The sequence below is a fragment of the Diadema antillarum genome, unplaced genomic scaffold (assembly GCF_040938485.1).
Source record: "Diadema antillarum isolate AM-2024a unplaced genomic scaffold, OU_Dant_1.0 scf00000027, whole genome shotgun sequence".
Taxonomy (NCBI): Eukaryota; Metazoa; Echinodermata; class Echinoidea; order Diadematoida; family Diadematidae; genus Diadema; species Diadema antillarum.
In genome coordinates this window covers 1,178,258-1,198,391 of record NW_027270916.1, presented here as the reverse complement: position 1 = coordinate 1,198,391, position 20,134 = coordinate 1,178,258, and the positions used below count along the sequence as shown (strand labels likewise).

Sequence of the window (20,134 nt, the reverse complement as noted above, 5' to 3'; positions counted from 1 at the left end):
GGAGGAAGAAAAGTGAGGAAAGGGGAGTTTTGACATCAGTCTGTCCTCCAAAGGAAAAAAAAAAAAGATCTTGACATGATAGCGTTGATTGTAGTTTGCATTTGTCGGTTGTTGGTAGTGGATGGTTGCCATGGTAACAGCATATTTTGAATAAAAAATCATACAAAAATATTGTGGATTCAGCTGACTCCCTCAGTCTGAGCATTTGGCTTGAAATTTGGCACATGTGACCGCTATGGTATGTAGATATGCAAACTTAATCAGTCATCATTGTTGAACAATGCATTGCCATGGTAGCAGCATATTTTGAATGAAAAATCATACAAAAAACAGTGGATTTAACACTCCCTGAGTCTTTGAGCATTTGGCTTGCAATTTGGCACATGTGACTGCCATAGAACATACATGTGTAAATTTATTCTTATGTCATTGTTGAACAATGCATTGCCATGGTAACAGCATATTTTGAATGAAAATCATACAAAAATACTGTGAATTTAGTTAACTCTCCCTCAGTCTTTGAACATTTGGCTTGAAGTTTGGGACATGTGACAGCTATGATATATAGTTGCGCAAACTTCATTTCTTGTTAATGTCAGACATTGTGTTGCCATGGTTATAGCATATTTTAGTAGCAATCATAGAAATTGCCCATTTATTTATCTTACTCACTCAGGTTTTGAGCACTTGACTTAAGATGTGGCACATGTGACTATCAGTGAGCAAAATATACATTTATTCATTGTTGAACAATACTTTGCCATGCTAACAACATCTTTTTTCAATAATTTCAGTATTTCCTGGTTGAGCTAACTCCCTTAGTGTAAGGTGGGGGTATTAATCACATTGAGTGATAGTTCTAGTTTGAATGAAAATCATTCAAAAATTTTGGTTCCACTAACTCTATCAGTTTTCGAGCATTTGGCTTCAAATTTGGCACATGTGACCACCGTATTACCTAGATGTGCAAAATTTATCTTTCGTCGTTGTTGAAAAATGTGTTGCCATGGTAAAAGCATATTTTGAATGAAAATTATGCGATAATATGAATTCAGCCAACTCCCTCAACTTTTGAGCATTTGACTTGAAATTTGGCACATGTGACAAGCTATGCCTATGATACATAGTTGTGCAAACTTCATTTTTTTTCTTAATGCCAAACATTGTGTTACCTTGGTAACAGCATATTTTTATGAAAATCATAGAAATTGCTGATTTATTTACTTTACTCAGTTAGGTTTTGAGCATTTGACTTGAGATATGGCACATGTGACTATCAGTGAGCAAAATTTATTAATTCAATGTTGAACAATACATTGTCATGGTAATTGTTTGTTTTTTTCAATAAAAAGCATACAAAGTATTCATTGCTAGTTGAGGTACATGTAACTCCCTCCGTGTTGGGGGGGGAGGGGGGGGGGCGTATTAATCACATTGAGTGATAGTTCTAGTTTTACTTGGCCTGATATGAAAAAGTCATGAAACAGCAGTATAAACTGTTTTTGCATTTAATACAGCATGATCAAAGTTTATGTGGAGGGGGCAAGTCATGAAACAGTAGTGTAACATTTTTTGTATTACAATGTGATCGCAATTTATATGAAGGGGGCCTAAAAGCCCCCCCCCCCCATATTTTCAGGTTAAAACATTGTATTGCTAATGCCATGGATGCCTACAAAATTGAGTTGTACATTATCTTTCCTGCTGCAGGTGCTGCTGAAATGCTTGCAATGGAGATGAAAGCATCTGGCATGTATGTCTCTCGTGCACTCAGCTTTCAACAGGCCAAGTTCATCACCGTAGAGGCCACGTTGACTCCAGACCAAGTCAAAATGTATGACACTGCCACTCACATTTGGTGAGTGTCACAGATTTTGATGGCAGACTCCAATAATGTGTGTTTTAAAAGTTTGCATGGATGTAGATAAGGAAAAGAGGTTCGTGGTGTCACCATGTGTATGTAGCCCTTGAACATACAATGCACTGTTTATTTAGCAAAAGACCCACGAAAGAGGAGATTGATGATGGGATGCGACATAAGGAGAGTGTAAGGAAGGCAAAGGGCAGCATTGAGCCTGAAGTTAAGGTTCCTCTAATGGAGACAGGGAAGGTTGTAAGGAAGAATAGAGTGACAATTTGAATCAGGTAAGGGTTCAGAAGTCAGTGGGAGGAGGAAAATGAACCAGAGAGGGAGGAGGAGGGGAAGGAGGTCAGATAATCATGGAGAGAGAGAAGTGACGAAGATAAGAACTTCCAAAAGATGGTTAACAAAAAGCAAGAGAAAACAATAGCAGTAGCACTTGAGAATGGAGACTGGAATGCGAAATCAAAAATAAAAAATTTAAGAAAAAGGAAGGGGGAATTGGATCATTAAAAAAAAAGACTCCAATGGGAAAGAGCTGTGGGAGAGAACAAATGATAATTAAAAGTGTAGTCCTGAAAAGCTTAGGCCTTCTATAAATGAAGGAATGTTGAAGAGAAGCTAATAGAATACAAAATGTAGTCCAGAAATGTGAGAGAAAAACTTCAAAATCGGTCCCTGTTAACCACTGGGAAGGCATGAGTTGTTTGGAAAGTAGAAATAGAAAAAGGAAAGAAAGAGGTACATGTGTTAACGTCAAAGATATTATAAAGTTATGGACTGTAAGATACAGTGACCGCAGAACCAGGGGGGCTGCAGCTCCCCACATGTCCTAACTGGCAGTGATTTTCCAGGGAATTTTTTTTTTTTTTTTTTTTTGTTTTTTGGAGGGGGGGGGGGGGTGTTATGGGCCAAAGGTCATGGGGTCAAAGGTCAAGGTCAACCTCTCAAATTTTCACTATTTCCCTCATATTTATGCAATGCCTGCAGGATTTTTCTTGAAACTTTATACATGTATACATGTATCACCCAATGGAGATTCTCTTAGAAGTTTCTTGGCAAAAGATCAAAGGTTAAAAGGTCAAAGGTCAAGTGAAAGTACTAAATTTCCCTTCTTCCTTCCTCCATATCTCTATCAAAAGTGACTCAAGGCGCCATGATAAAACTTAGTACATATTTATGCATGTTCAACCTGTGACAGTGATCCTCTTGGGAATTTCAGTGTCATAGGGTCAAAGATCAAGGGTCAAAGGCTGGGTTGAAATGCTGAAACTTTACTGTGTAATACTGAAATGATATTTTTTCTCCATACCTTGAAAATTGCTCAATGCTTAAACTTATAAAAGGGTCAAAAGTCAAGTCAAAATCCTCAAATACCTGCACTCTTAGACTGTATAGCCATTCATTCAAAGAAAGTGAACATTCAACACATTTGTGACCAACCTGTAATTTTAATATTATGCCAATCATGTGAAACTGTCATCACACATTGTCAAGACATTGTATTTAGACCTAGTAGGAGAACCATGTATTATGGCAGAGGCGTACCAGTAGCCATAGCGACATTTCTAGTTAAAGATAACTCTACTTTTCCAGGTACAGTATACATTTTCATGCTATACTTGGACTGTTGATGCATATACATGAGTATAAGACTCTACCTCCTGAAAAATTGAAAAGTTCTTATACCTCCATGTACTCCATTACATCAGAAGTGCACAGGTGATATTGTATATGTCAAAAGTATTTTCTTTTCATTGTTGTATCAAGGAAAGAGCTTCAGAGGTCTTTGAATATTGCCCTTGGCCGCACAAACACATCAACAGGTCGCATCTGGTCCACCTTTTGGTCCTGCCATCAACGCTTCTTTAAGCAACTTTGGTGAGTAAATAATTATATACAATGGATGTAAAAAATGATTAAGCTCTTTTAATCCATAATCATTCAAATGGGCACCATGCTCACCCTAAGGGGAACCCTCGGGGACCCACCCCCCCCCCCAAAAAAAAATAAATAAATAAATTAAGAATCTTCTCTAGAACCATAAGTGATAAGACTAAGTTAATACTATGAGATAGTACATTGAGAGTTTGTTTCATGTTTGTTTATGGCAGATCAAGGGGTGCCCCCCCCCCCCTTTGGTGCCATGGGAGGGGGGAGGGGAATGGTGGCCTAATTTGTGCATTTTCATCTTCTTCTTGAAAACCCATGATCTGTAATCCATGGGTTATGTATTTCATCCTATTGCCATAGTAGAAAATCACATTTCAATAAGACACTAAAAATCACAGATTTTGACACACAGGTGACAGAGGAGCTGCTTAAGCGCTTCACTCACTTCACTTCTTTCATGGATTTTCTCCAATCTTGGCAGCTAGCATCCCCAGGGGTATTAGATTCCCAGGGGTATTAGATTTCAATTTGTTCAAATAAGCACAATGCTCCCCCTGTTGGCCCCAGGGGGCCCACCCCCCCCCCCCCCCAAAAAAAAAAAAAAAAATGTGGATTTAGATAATAGAAAGATTACTCTTTCAACAACAACAAAGTACTAGGCTTATGGTGGGTATTATGCAAACATGATAAGTGCAAGGTTTTCCATATTTTAAATGCCGTTCGTACAAATTAAGGAGGAAAAAAGATGTAACATTGATCTTGACTTGAAATGAGCAAGAAAGATCTATTATGAATGTGACGCAATGCCTATTACTCTATGAATATTGAAGGTCGTTTAGCTGTTAGTAAGAGTATGTATTGTGCCATTACACATTCCCAACTGTTGTATAGAGATTACATTTGGCCAGCCACCATGACGGCTGTTATTTAGTGTTAAAGTCAACCAGTGCTTAAATCCATGAATTGTTTCAATAGAAAGATTTATCATTTAAGCATAGGAGCCATCATATCTTTGACTTGGATAGTAATATATTTCTGTACATGTATGTGTACATCATCAACAATGAATCAGCTTCAAGCAGTTGCAATGGGGTAAGGATTTTGAACTCAAAATGCAAAGCCCTCGTTCAGGCTGTAGTCAAGATGAACATGTCAAAAAATGCTTTTTTGATTGTGTGTTATACTCTTTCAGTAAATACTCCATCTTGAAATTTCAGCTAATAATAGACAAAAGTTTAAAGATTCCCAGGAGCCAAAAATCAAAATTTCACATTATTATTTTTGGTAATTATGCCAGCAGCTTGTGGCTCCTGTTGACCATGACTGGTCATGTATGGTGTGTGTTCATCTGCTGTACCTGAATGCTTCTGTTAACTGCTTTTATTTCTCTGTAATGTTAAAGGGATGGTACAGTATTGGTGGAGATGAGAATTAGGCTTTTAACTTTTTGTGAGATACCAAGAAAACACTTATGAAATAGTACAGAGCATACCATTTTTAGAGGAATTCAAACTTTATTTGATGAAAATCGGGTTTGGAATAACAGAAACATCCAAAAACAAAGTAAAACAAAGCAATCGTAATAAAAGTGTGGGTCCCACACTTTATTAGAATTGCTCTGTTTTGGATATCTCAGCCATTTCAAAACCAATTTTCATCAATTAAATGTTGAATTCCTCATGGAATTTCATGCTCTTTCATATTTCATAAGAGGTTTCTCATTATCTCGCCAAAAAATGTCAGAAACCTGAAATTAGGTCTCAACCAAAACTATACGATCCCTTTAATGGAGCACAAATATACAGACTTGTAACTATTGATTAATGCTTGTGATCATTCTTGCAGTCTTGGTGTCAAAGTTCCCAGCATTGTGAAAGAGGCTCAGGCATCACTGGCAGAAGGGAAGTGTGTTGTAATTGGTCTACAGAGCACTGGAGAGGTGAGCCAATATGGTCAGAATGACCATAATAGCTGTAGGTATGAAATGATGGCCTATTGACAAATGAATCCTGAAACGCAATTTGATCAATTTGACCTAATAGATATACTGAAATCATTGAGCACTGTAGAGTACACATGATTGTTGTACCTCAGATCAGATGGTCATAATAGAGTACTCCCTACTTGTGTCGGAAGTTATGTGTGGCAGATGTGCAAAAAGTTATTTGAGACCACACACTTCATGTCTATAAAAAGAATTTATTGATGGATTGATACATTCATGGCTGAATAGAAGAGTAAATAGAGTGAAAGTCTCTTACATACATATGTATGTACATACATACACACATACATAACAACAGACATACATACTAGATATTACAACAACATAAATCCCACTTTTGATCCTTAAAAGTTTGAAAACTATACATCAGATAACACTGTCATTGATATGAGTAGTAGCTGAATAGTGTACAATTTAGTTGGAGGTGCTTTGAATATGAGAGCATGAATCAGTTTCGTTAAATCCATGATTGATTATAAGTTAAGTTCCAGATTTTGGTCAAATTTGAACCCACTATACGAAATTGAACTTTACACTAGAACCAATGATATGTATGTGAGTGTGTGCTTACAATGACCCTGAACAATAGACATGAATACCACGAATATCACCTTTTTAGAGCTCTGCTGACTAGGCTTCTGGACTCTTGCTGCAAGGCACATGAATGCTTTATTAATATGTCATGATGGATTGCCCTGGGCACTGCTAGTCTGAATTCATGGTAAAAGGTAAATTGCACATGAAAAAGAAAATAAGCTTATGTTTTCATGTGCTTGCATACACTGCATTTCAGAATGAATAAAGAGTAAACAAGACTAGCTGTGATAGGGGAATTTCTCATGAATATTAGGCCGTATATATGGCCATTGTTCAGGACCATTGTCAGGGTGTTAACTACACACACACTCCCATAAACATCAATTAACCATTGTGCAAAATTAAAATTTTGTACAGAGCGTTGAAAACGGCAAGATCTGAAACCTGACTTAAAAATGAATCTCAAATCTAATGAAGCTGATTTATGCTATCATTTTCAAATTACATCCAACAAATTGTACACTATTCAACTATTGCTCATATCAATGTCAGTGTTATCTGATATATAGTTTTTGAACTACAACTAGTACATAGAATGTATATACATACTGGTGGTAAGAACAGGTAAAAATATAGAAGTATAATATACAACGTGTACATACATTGATGAATGAAATTGCTACTCTACATATCCTACATGTGTCTATACTGGACTGCCAACCTCAAGTGAGAGTTTGGAGTGAGACACTGTTGGGGAGCAAGTGACCAAACCTGATCAATCGAAATGACAATGGTGGAGGGGGTGTTGGGGATGATGCGGAAGGGAATGTCTCCACACCCACCCCCAGCCCCCTTTCCACTAGAGGGAGCTTTGACAATTTTACATTTGAAATGGTGCACTCTGTTGCATACGTCTGTAAAGGTTTCAACATATGCGTAGAGAGATGTGCCTGTGGGAAATCTTGAAAGTTTGGGCTTGGGCATATTGAATGTCCAGATTATCAGGGATTTGGGGGACATTTCTTCTTCTTCTTCTTCTTCTTTCTTTTTTTTTACCTTCTGCTTTTTTCTTCTTTCTTTTTTTTTGGTTCCGCATGAGAATTCTTTCATCAGAGTGAGACAGTTGAAATTTAGTGAATTGTGTGAGTCTCGTGCTATATGAATGAGAATTGGCAGCCTTGCTCTACACATGTATATCTGAATGGAATTGGCAGCAATAATTCTCATGGTCAGACCTCCAAGTGCATATGTGGATGTTGGAGTAAAACCAACCCATGATCAGCATATTTTTTAGATGAAATTATCTACTTTCCTTCCATGATTGGCTTTGAAATTCCATGAAACTGTCAGATATGGTTCATATAAACATTTCTGATAGATACAAGTAAATGTTATTTGATATTTGCATTTTTTTTTTCATTGATTCCGCATTCCATAGTCCACGTCTTCACCAGCTTTGTTTCTCTCCCATGCTTTTGTCAAACTTCACTTCTCTCTCTTATCTCCATGATTTTCCAACCTTCGGCTTCTCCCTCTTTCCCCTCCTTTCTGTCTCATCTTTCTACTCCCAACATTTTCCAAAAAACCTTTCAGCGGATTTTCATTCTATTCCTTACAATTCTCTCTGTCTCCTTTTGTCCACTAGAGCAACTTCAACTTCCAGCTAACTGCTGCCCCACAATTTTTGTATCACCAATGCGCTAAAAACATCTGCACATGCTGCAGAGCCCCATTACAGATGCACTGTACGATTCCTCGGGAGCATTGTCGCTTCCTGTTGTCTTGCACGTTTCTCAGTTCCTGTGCAATTCAAAGCAATATTCATCTGATTTTCCTTACTTGCTGCTTTTTCTTTGGTTAGAATTAAGCTTTAAAAAAAAAGTTTATAACTTCTAAATTTTACTGATTTGTAGTCTCTAGAGTCACGGTTCATGACTGCAAGGCTTCATTGTGCTGGTCACATGATGAAAGGCAAAGAAATCTTTCCTCTTCTTCTTTGGCTTTCTGTTTTTGGAGTTCAGCATGAGAATTTTTTTATCAGAGTGAGACAGTTGAAATTTAGTGAATTGTGTGAGTCTCATGCTAATTGCATGAGAGTTGGCAGCCTTGCTCTACACATGTATATCTGAATGGAATTGCCGGCAATAATTCTCATGGTCAGACATCCAGGTACATTTGCAGCTGTAGGGTAAAGTAAAAAATTTAAGTGAAGATTTGAAGAAAAAACAAATATTGCCACTGCCTACCATATTGAGACTGATCTTGGGCTGAGCAAAGAAATCTTTTCTTCTCTTTTTTATTTAATTCCCCTGGATAAAGACAGAATGTGACTTGAGTGAATATGCAGCAAAAACCGAATGCAAGTTTGTCCCCTGAGTTATCCCATAATGCATCTAAAGCTGCTTGCCACACGGCACCCAAGTACAGTTAAACTCACATAAGTCGATCTTCTCGGGACTGAGCAAAACACATCGACTTAGGCGATTTTCGACTTGTGCGTAAATCGAAAAAAAATCGATTTAACAACAGTTACACCGCACGTACATTATGTATGTACATGTATGTTGTCTACTCTGGAGCCGAGAGCTGGAGAGGTGTGCCGCAGCACGGGTCGCCCGGCAGGGCCGCGGCTACATGTAACTTTGCATGGACAGTGCATTAGTATTGGCACAGGTCCGATTACTTTACATCCTTGTTAAACCTTGGGGAGGTGAATATGAACGATATTTGAGCAGTGATTGATTCCAGGTTACCATACCGTGGCTTGAAATGCGTGTAGAGGTGTAATTCTGATTTACCCGTGCCCGTAACTTTCCCCCTACTTTCCGCTTTGAAAACTCAGCAGCTTCATCCATCCACTGCACAGCGCAGACTGCAAACATACACAGACTATACACACAGCCCAGTCGCTGTACGCACAACTACACACAGCCCAGTCGCTGTACGTACGTAGCGCGACAGGGCTGTACCAGCGGACCTCCAAACACGAAGAGAGTTCAACAATCGCATGCGATCGCTTTGAATTTTGATACTTTAGATCATTTTTTTTTGGTCACCTGTCTGGTCGGGCTAGTCCTTATGTAAACAAAAACTGGCGTCTCGTGATTTTGACAGTGATTTATTGCACAATAAAATCTTATTCGACTTAGGCACAGTGAATTTAATGGTTTTTCCGTGAAAGTGTTCTTGGAATTTCATCGACTTAGGCGAGTATTCGACTTACAAAATTCGACTTGTGAGTGAATTAATACACGTAAGTCATTGGGGAAAAATCGGGACTTTTTAAAATCATCGACTTGCGCGATTATTCGACATATGCGATGTCGACTTAGGCGAGTTTAACTGTATTGGTGATACCAAGAATTGTCACTATTTGCCTTTGTCGCTTCCCTCCTCAACACTCATCTTTCTATGTAGGCTCTTCTTCTGCAAAGCAAGGACTATGTACACATGGTGTTACTGCAAACCTCTCTCCCTCATTTACTTCACCATGCAAACCTTCACACAAGGGCATGCACACTTTCTGCACGCCCTTGCATGTTAGTAAAAAATTAAAGAGCACACACATTACTCATTTCAGCACTTCTGGTTGGCTACATCCTTTAACCCATTTCATAATCCTTGTTCAAATTATGCAAACTTGTGTAAGGTTTCCCATACGTATACCTACACATATGTGTACTTGCTTAATTTTTGTTACAGTACACTAATATCTGCTGACTTGTGTAAGGTTTACCCGTACATCTACCTACCTGTACTTGCTTAACTTTTGTTACATTAATATCTGTTTGTGCAATGTTAGGAATGTGTTTTAACAACACGGATACTATTGTCCCTCTCACTATAGGCCAGCCTTGACTGGGAAATGACAAGGAATGGAGCCAACCTCCCAAACTTTGTCTCAGTGGCCAGAGAAATTTTGTCTCGCTTCATCCAGCAGCATTTTCCAACAAAGATCATTCATCCGGTAACCACGGCATTAACAAGTTTCTAAATTTCTGTTGTCAATGGAGAAGAAGCAACCTTGCAGTGTTTAACTGTTAGTCACAGCTATTTGGTTTTACATGCTTTCGAATATCGGTAATCTGTGTTCCTTGTTTCTCACAGCTTGTTGCAATGAACACAAACTGGTGAGACAGTAACCCAGCCCACATTGCAATGCATGATGGTAGATGCTACTGAATCATTGCTCGGTGATGTGCATGTGATATGTTTGGATTTTTATTTCCATATTTGTTTTAAAAGTGAGAGGAAAGACATCCATCATTTGTGACCCGACATCACAAGACCAACAAAAAGTCACCAGACATGGATTTTTAGTTAAGGGCAGATTCTAAAGGAGCAGACTATAAACTTTAAGATGATGTATAACTCAAATCAAATGGACTCTCCTGACCTATCTAAATATTGGAAAGAAAGCACACACTCTGGAAAAGTGTGATCTGAGATAAGAGGCTCTGAAGTACAGTCTATTCAGCCGCTTAATCTTTACCAAACTCTGCTAGCTGTGCAATGAATGGGACAAAAACAAAAAACAGGATGTAAGCCACAGGGAACAACAATCAAGGGATTATCAACTAAAACTGATATTGAGCATGCGCTTTTAACACATTCTGTCCATGATTGATACCAACTTTCATAGCAGTGGCATTTTCCTTTTAAAAGTTATCAGAGGTGAAAGTGAAGAGCATGCAAAGGATTTTCAAAAAATAAAAAGAGTCCCCTATAGCAAAGACATATCTGATCTCATTACTTAAAAAAAGGGGGGGTTTAGAAAAAACTGCTGAAACCACACTTTCCCATTCATTCTATGATCCCAAACTTAAATTATGAAAAACTCATGACTGACTTGTTTGACAGAAATACATGTATGCACTGTAGTCCAACTAGCAATTGTATGACTGTGACCTCTTAAGTTGAGATTTATAGCTTTGTAATTTAGATTTACTGTCTTTGCTCTCTGTCAGACTGGCCTGGACCAAGAGGAGGATGAGTGGTGTATGCAGGCCAAGGAGCTCCTGATGGGATTTACCAATAAGATAGATTTGCCCAACAGGTAAGGGAGATAGAACCTTGATCCTATTCATAAAGTTGCATGTATGTGTTGAGATACTTTCAGCCGTCTTATGCCAGAAATACAATTTACCTTTAACTAAACTTACATTAAAGTACTGATCTGCCATGTAAAACACCTCCTACAAGACACAAACTTTCTGCAAGATGAATTATAGGAATGCCTTATTGTTTCTTATGAGTTTTTGTCAAGATATTCCACAAATGCGAGAGGGAAGGAAAAAGTTGAAAAACTAAGAATCACGCCCTGATGTGGGCCATGGAGCGAAGCAATCTATTCACCGTCACGCACTCAAATTCTCCCTATCACATATAAATGTAAGCCTTTCGTTGCCAGCGGTCGGGTCCGTACACTGGCCATATGCTATGTAAAAGGGAAGGAGGTGATCTTATAAACCGACAGACAAAATGCAGAAGGACAAGCAGGGTCACATTTTCAGTGCTTAATTGTGCACTTCTGGTAATTCAGCAGGCACATGCAGAGCGTACAACGTACAGTATATGCAGTCATCCCATCTATTTTTACCTACTGCCAGCAGAGGTTATGTTTTCGGTTCTACTTCAGACTTTTGTATATTTGTCTGTCTGTCAATCTGCCTATTTATCTGTTGTACATAAGATAACTCCAGAACAGATGAACAGGGTGTGTTCATAACGAGGAAAGAAAGAAAGAGTTAAATTTGAGGGTCATTAAGTCAAAGGTCAAATGTCATATGGGTCGTAGAGACATAAAATAAGCTTAATCTCCAATAACTCAACAAAGGATGATAAGATTTTCACCAAACTTGCAGGATGTGTTTATAACAAAGTACTGAGTAAGAAAGAAATTATTTCATTTTGGGAGTCATGAGGTCAAAGGGGGGTCATAAAGGGCATAAGATAAGCTTAATCTCCCAGTAACTCATGAACAGATGATCAGATTTGCACCAAACTTGCAGGGTGTGTTAATGATGAAGTAAGAAAGAAACAATTCAGTTTGGGAGTAATGAGGTCAAAAGTCATACTGTAGGGGTCATAAAGGACATAGATTGAAATTTAGCTTAACCCGTTCCTTACGGGAACCTGGTATACCAGGTTCCCAAAATGAAGACAAGAGTGCCTGCTTTCGTGGCCTAAATTCATGTTTCTTTGTGTTAAAGTGCCAATAAAAGTGAGTTTGATAAAAAGATCAGAGTTTATGCTATCAGCATTTGTTCTCCTGTTTGAAAAATGTGTATTTCACAGTCTTATCTACCTTTTTCCTGATTTAGTTTTCGCTTGTTCTGCTGTAAACTCGTAGGAACATGTACATAGCGATCAAGGCTGAGATCAGTTTAGATTTCTGCGTTCGCTGACCCCAGTCATCCTAGTCAGGTGCCTGGTTTTGTGTAGAACAAAAGATTCTGTGAGCTCATCGGCGCACGCTCTTCATACCTCGCACCCAATCGATATTTCCATTGTTCACTGGCACATGTAGTTGACTGTGGGAAAGGGGGATACAATGTACCGCTTTACTGCCTTCACACAGGTGGATTACCAACCTGTCTACCTCTCTGTCGACGGGCAAAAAGAATCTCGTTTGGGGGTATTAAAGGCACTCAGAGAATTGCAAAAGGAACGGGTTAATCTGCCGACTCAACAGTGCATGATCAAATTTTCACCAAATATATTGTGTAGATGATCCTATTCTCTTATGTTTGTGTTGAAGATACTGCCAATGAAATGCCGATATTTTAATCATGGCTGCTTTGTGGAGGTCCTCTAGTTTAGAGTTTGGTCATAACAGATCGGGGGATATGCCTAGGGAACCAAAGTAGGACCCAATTTTCACATTTTCATCTTCTCCTTGAAAAGGTGTAGTTAGATTATAGTATTGAATAGATTTAAGTATTATCACTAGTTATACAATACAAATTTGTGCAAATGGGCACTACATTTATGTCACACTTGGAGACCCCCTGGAGCACACAGTTACCTGTGTGTGTGTGTGTGGGGGGGGGGGGAGGGGGGACAAAACTAAATTATGGAATCTTTAATACAAATCTTGTGTTGAACCTGAAGTGAGGAGCTATGAAGTTAGTGTATAGGTGTATTGTAAGATCAGTGACTGCAGTTTCAAATTTGTTCATAGCAGATCATAAACAATTCTGCAAAACCAGAAATATTTTGAGTAAATTCATTCATGAATGTCCTTTCAAGGTCCTTTCTACATACCCAGCAGACAGCAGGTGTTTTTGCAAGTGTGGTAGCATGTACAAATGTACTCCATGCCCCCCCCCCATATGCCCTCAAAGCTGCCTTCACCCCCAAGTTTGCTATGTTCTTTAGGTAATAGTCTGCAAGAATGTATGGAAGTTGAACTGACCCCAATGTAATGACTGACTGAAAGTCATAAAAGTCATTACACATATGAAGCCTGTGCCCAAGTTTATAATGACAAAATTTTTCAAAACTGCATTTTTTTTTTTCATTCCAGTCCCATTGATGATATCATTGATCAGCTGGGTGGGTCCAGTAGCGTTGCTGAAATGACTGGCAGGAGAGGTCGTGTCATTAGAGTCAGACAAGGTCAGGATGCTGTTCAGTACCAGTTGAGAGTGGGAGACTCGGGAGATGTAGACAGTCTTAACGTCCAAGAGGTACTACAACGTATGACACAATGTCTATGGAATTTCCAAATCAATGAGTGGCAATGAATACTATATACATTTCTTTGTACATCATAATATATACACATATTGTACCTGTCCCAGTGTCCCATGTATTGCTAGTGGCTTTGTACAGCTTAACTTACAAGGAGTGGATTCACTCATCCATATGCATTGTGTGTCAAGGTAAACCTTTCCATACTATTCATTTTTTACCTTGCTCATATAGGTACATAGCAGGAAATTAGGAAGGATTGTATTGCTACAGTGTACATTGGTTGTGACTCTTACATGCAAGGAACACATGGGAATGTATGAAAGACTTTCTGAGTCTCACACATACAGCCCTCTGTTGTAACAACCCACGTTTGATTTGTGAATGTTTAAAGTAGACATTCAAAGAGATCATTAAATTCTGCAATTTAGGCATCATTAGAAAGCTCAGAAGACATAGAAGGCAATGGAATTTTGTTACCTCGCTTTCGCGTTGCTAGAAAGAAGTAAACGCTCACGAAAAACTGCGGTTTTCTGGAGCCTGAGAAGGGCCAATTCGTCAGGAAAGATGCCCGTTTCGCCTGACGTCACGCACTGGATTTGCGGACTCTGCCCGGTGAATGTGTGTACAATGTTAACGGAGGTACAACCTGATTCCTTTGCATTTTATTTCCTTATGTAAAAGTCGAATTGAATGAAATATAACTTTTCATGGTTTAATAGTAATGAAGAAACATTTCTCTCTCGATTTTTTTGTAATTCTTACAGATATTTTCGTCAATATTCAGGAATTCAAGCTACTTAGGTAATCTTATTTTTCTTACGTTTGTAATGTTACCGCGTTCAAGTTTCGCTGGTCATATAAAGCGTTTAATTGGAAATCATGAGGATGTCCGTGACAGGGTTGATAATCTAAGACATGGTGATGTTGACAATAGCAAGCAGACTTACGAAAAATGGCAAAATATCTAAATAGGAGAGATTTTAAAACGAGGGTCGAGATAACGTGTGCAGCCCAGTCTCGTAGCTCGCGATCGCTCGCATGCAATACTCTATTTGTATTAATCCGCGGTGAAGTGGCTCTACTGCTGCGACCCGCATTGGTAGCCGCTCGCCGCACCACCATCCTCACTGCCTGCGTGCCTGGCCTGTTACGTGATTAGCCAAGTCATGGAAGTACTTTCACTGGCGTAGGAATTTAGACGTGAACTACTCGTACTTGCCATGCTTTGCATAACCACATGTGTTTGTTTACGTTTGCGCCCGATAGGGTCTAACCAGGGAGGTGGGAAGAGAAGGAGTGGTGGAATCTTCGACATCGACAAGATTCGGTGTTTTCGCAAGTAATTATTTCACTGCTTCACCAGTGTGCACTCGCTCGTAAAACTTCCGTAAATGACATCTGCTAAGATAGCTATCACGCCACTGCGCCTGCCTAGTTGCTGACCTCAAACCGGTCAGACCAAGGAGGTACATAGCTTTGAATGCTGTGACTATGGTAAGGTCTAATAGCAGGGCGGACATAAGCACTTCCCGATTGCTCGGGCAAGTGAAAATCAAAGTCGTAAAAGTGTTCTGAACAAGGACAAAAATGCTTGCCCGAATCGGGCAGACAAATAATTTTGAAGCCACCTTCTTTCTCCACATTTTCCCTTCAACAAACCCATGAAATCATGCACATGCAAGCCCAAAACTAACAACTGTTTCACGATGTCACGATTTCAACAACTGTCGAACACTGACTTACTTGAAGAAGCCCGGGTATTGCATTGCGATGCCACATCAACGCTCATCGATATCGAACAAAGTTCGTTTTTATTCCAATACGATGTATTAGCCTATTTTGGAAGTAAAAAATAGCGGTAGCAGAAAAACTGTGCCATTTTCTGCTCGCCGTTAGCTACCTACAGGTGAGTCGGGTAGTCACTGGTTGTGCGTGCTCCATGTGGATACCGAGCACAGTGCGTGATTCAATATACAAATAACACAAATCAATAACGCGCGGTCAAACGTGAACACCAAGTTTACCAAGAAACAATAAAAATTCCACGATGGCAAGGTGCCTGACTTTGGGATGGGGAGGGGGGGGGGTGGGGGGGGGGGTAGAGGAGAAAGACCATTTGACAAAAAAGAAACCGCGCGTACTGGCGCATTCTTGGCGGTCATGAACAGTCTGGGGCCTGGAGGAATGAACAGGGAAAATGTTTGACAAGTCGAAGACCCAGCCAGGATTATAAACGTAATGATTCTTTATTTCGAGTCTCTCATTTAATTTGCCTAAAATAGGGCTATCTCTCTCTCTCTCTCTCTTTCTCTCTCTTTCCTTTTCTATTTCTTGTAAGAATTATTTGTGCTTACTGATATAGAAAAATAAAATAAACAGTGATAAACTTGAAATGCCTTATTTTCCTGCTTTAAAATACTTCTCCATTTTGTACATTATTTCTATTCTGATTTATGAAAAAAAGAAGAGAAAACATGTTGCTGATTGTTACTCTAAAAGTTGTTTATTCCGAAGGTTCGCTAATCTAAAACTTAAGAAATAAGAAATTTAATCTGGGAACAAATTCAATTCGTTTTAAGATTAACAAGCCTTTTCCCCATTTTCACATTACCCAAACTTCAGAATAATGCTACAAATGTTTGGATTAACAAACCCTCTTATATTTTCGGAAGAAAAACATTGGCACAGGGATTTTGCGTGTTTCAGATTTGAAATTACGAATTATCATAGAATACGTACAAATATATATCATGTCTTCTTCTTTTTTCATTATTTTAGGAATAATGAATACCGGACAAACAAAAAATTAAAGATGTCAAACTACGACATAAACTTATGAGAGAGAGAGAGAGAGGGGAAAAAAAGTTACTGGTCGTTACTGTAAAAGATCGTCTCTCCCGAGGGTTCAATTATCCAAAAACTGAAAAAAAAAGGGTTCGTAAATCGAAAAGAGAAAAAGATTAAAATTAAGTTTCGTTATTTCGAAGTCCTGTTCGCTCAAAACGTTCCATATTCTTGAATGTTCGTTTATCCGAAAACGAAATAAGTAATTTCTTGCCGCGTAATTCAATTTCAGATAAACGATTTTTTTCGAACCACAAATCAAGTTAAACAAACCATAATTAAATTTGTCAGATTAACAAACATCCGCACATGCAATATGCGTGTTTCGAAATAACTACCCATCAGGATAGTGAATCTTATTCTTTTTCGGAATAACGAGCACCATGCAAAGAGATACGCGATGCCAAACTAAAATTCAAACCTATCATTTTCTCCTTTTTTTACCACCCGTCTATACACGTTTTCTGAACATTTCCTAATGCCCGACTAAAAAAAAATAATGTTTGCACGTTACTGTGAAAGTTCGTTTATCCGAAAATGAAACAAGCTAGCTCGAGAGTCGATACTCTGAAGGTTTGCTAATTCGACAATGAAAAAAGAAAAAAAAGATGTTAATCTGGACGTAAGATTAGCTTTGATTTTCTGATGGTTCGTTAATAATAATAATGATAATAATAAAGAGGTTTTGTAATTCCTTTTTTAGATTCATGTCCGGATAAACGCAGCTAGGCACAAAAATTCTTGCATGTTTTTTTGGGTTTTTTTTTTTTTTTTTTTTTTTTTTTTCTGGGGGGGGACGAATCATATTTCATTTTTACACTTGCGATCATCTATATTCATTAGGCAGGGCTCGACACTAACTGTGGCCCGGTGGCCCGAGTTCACCAAAAAACGCACGTCGGGCCGACAATATTTCAGAAATGAAGATTTTGGTGTCCCGATCGGGCCACCAAAAAAGTCGGATGTTTGCCTTTACTGTTGGAAATGAACAGCGGTAACAATCGGCTCCGTAAGATGCTAAAATAATTGGAAATGAATAACGGTAAGATTCAGCCCCGTACGGTGCTAAAATGAATGTCAGATATTTGATTTTGCGTTCGGAAATGAATAAGGATAACATTCGGCTCAGGAAGATGCTAAAGTAAATGTCGAATGATCCCTTGTAACGTTCGGAATTGAATAACAATAATATTCAACTCCGTACGATGATTAGATAAATGTCGGATGTTTGTCTTTACTTTCGAAAGTAAATAGCAATAACATTCGGCTCCGGAAGATGCTAAAATAAATGTTAGATTATTGCTTTTACGTTCGGAAGTGAATAGCAGTAATATTCTGCTCCATACGATGCTGAAATAACTGTCGGATGTTTATTGCTTTAAGATTTCGAAATGAATAACAGTAATATTTAGCTGCGTTCGATGGTAAAATAGTTATTAATGTTTGATGTTTGCCTTGACGTTTGGAAATGAATAACAATAGTATTCAACTCCGTACAATGATAAAATAAATTCCGGAATTTTGCTTTTACATTCGAAAGTAAATAGCAATAACATTCAGCTCCGGAAGATGCTAAAATAAATGTCGAATGATCCCTTTGACGTTCGAAAATGAATAACAATAATTTTCAACTCCATACGATGATTAAATAAATGTCGGATGTTTGCTTTAACTTTCGAAAGTAAATAGGAATAACATTCGGCTCCAGAAGATGCCAAAATAAATGTCAGATGATAGCTTTTACGTTTGGAAGTGAATAGTAGCAACCTTCTGCTCCATATGATGTTAAAATAAATGTCGGATATTTGCTATAACATTTCGAAATGAATAACAGTAACATTCAGCTGCGTTTGATGGTAAAGTAAATGTCTGATGTCTGCCTTGACGTTAAAAAAAAAAATGAAAAAGTAGTATAATATTCGGCTCCGTACGATTTAGAGTCTCGATGTACGATTAATGACGGCGGCGGTTTAGACAAAAAAAAAAATGTGGAAAAAGAAGAGATCATTTGTACTTCCTCACGGCTCATTCTTCCACCCTGTCAGTAGCAATTCGCTTCGTAGAACAGTATACGAAATACACAGATTACGTGTGGCGAACATTACTCGTACAGTATTGAGTATTTGTTCATCCATTATTGTTACAAACAAAAACATGCATAGAGAGCGAGTGATCAGGGTGTCTTGCGTAGAACGTCGAGGGGGCATGGAGCTGGCGCACATGTTCGAAGTACGTACAAAAGTACATGTTCCCATACACACACGTGTTTACGCACAGCTCTCACTAGACCGAGGAACAAATCACAGCACGAACACTAATATATTCACACACACGCAAACACACACAACGCAGTGCGAACCACACGCCAGCACAGTGCATGAACGGCTGAGACCAGCTGAGAGCGAGACGTACCATCCAGCTTGCTGTGACCGGATCTACTTTTTGAAGGCAAGGAACCGAAATGCGGACAAAAACGTCTGAAAGAAATCTCTTTTATGCGCCGCTAGCATTCACAAATTTCATACTTTATGAGGATGAAATGTAAGGAAAAACTCTGAACTACAAGGAGACATGCAAGAAAACTGCTAATAAACTAAATAATTGGACTTGCTAGGCTCCTAAACACAACACTGAAAACAGTTCACGGTAGTAGTCTATGGAATGAACGTGTACTTTCAGAGTACGAATCCAGTGCGTGACGTCATCTGGAAGGGGTATCGGCAGACCGTTCATCGGGGCATTTCGGGTTTACTTTTTCGCCCGATTTCAATAATTAATAAAAAATAGTTGGGATTGTTTTTTTCTCTCCATATTTTGTGTACACCTAGGACAGATGTTCAAATTCAATATTTTCTTATCAATTTTGTGTTTCGTGCTCTTTGAATTTCTACTTTAAATCAGAGACACAGCATCATCCTGATGACATTCCATGTCATTTTTTATGCGTCTGCCACAAAGTGTCAGCTAGGCATTATATTTTGGGGTTAACCAGTGATCTGTCCATCCGTAATCAATTTTGTGGACTGCATAACATAAAATCCGTCTGAGGTAACCTAATGAAGCTTGGCATATGTATGTATGAGTGGACGAAGTTTGTGCCTGTCAACTTTTGGGTGCACATGCTCAAGATGAAAGGGCAATGGTCAAGGTCAAATTCTCAAAATTTTTCTATTTCGCCCATATCTATGCAATTCCTGAATATATTTTTTTGAAATTTAGTATATTCATGTATTACCCAATAAAAATTTTCCAGGGAAAGTTTTGGACCATGACGTCAAATGTCAATAAATGAAACC

General features: G+C 38.6%; 1 protein-coding gene across 1 annotated transcript in view; it reads left to right on the top strand.

The window, feature by feature from the left end:
• Nucleotides 1-20,134, top strand: part of LOC139735357 (uncharacterized) — a 107,869-nt gene that overhangs the window by 30,579 nt on the left and 57,156 nt on the right. The window contains exons 12-17 of the mRNA XM_071646106.1: nucleotides 1,711-1,858; nucleotides 3,632-3,742; nucleotides 5,600-5,693; nucleotides 10,144-10,263; nucleotides 11,264-11,352; nucleotides 13,825-13,987. Of these exons, the coding sequence (XP_071502207.1) occupies nucleotides 1,711-1,858; nucleotides 3,632-3,742; nucleotides 5,600-5,693; nucleotides 10,144-10,263; nucleotides 11,264-11,352; nucleotides 13,825-13,987 (725 nt within the window). The remainder of the gene's footprint in view (nucleotides 1-1,710; nucleotides 1,859-3,631; nucleotides 3,743-5,599; nucleotides 5,694-10,143; nucleotides 10,264-11,263; nucleotides 11,353-13,824; nucleotides 13,988-20,134) is intronic.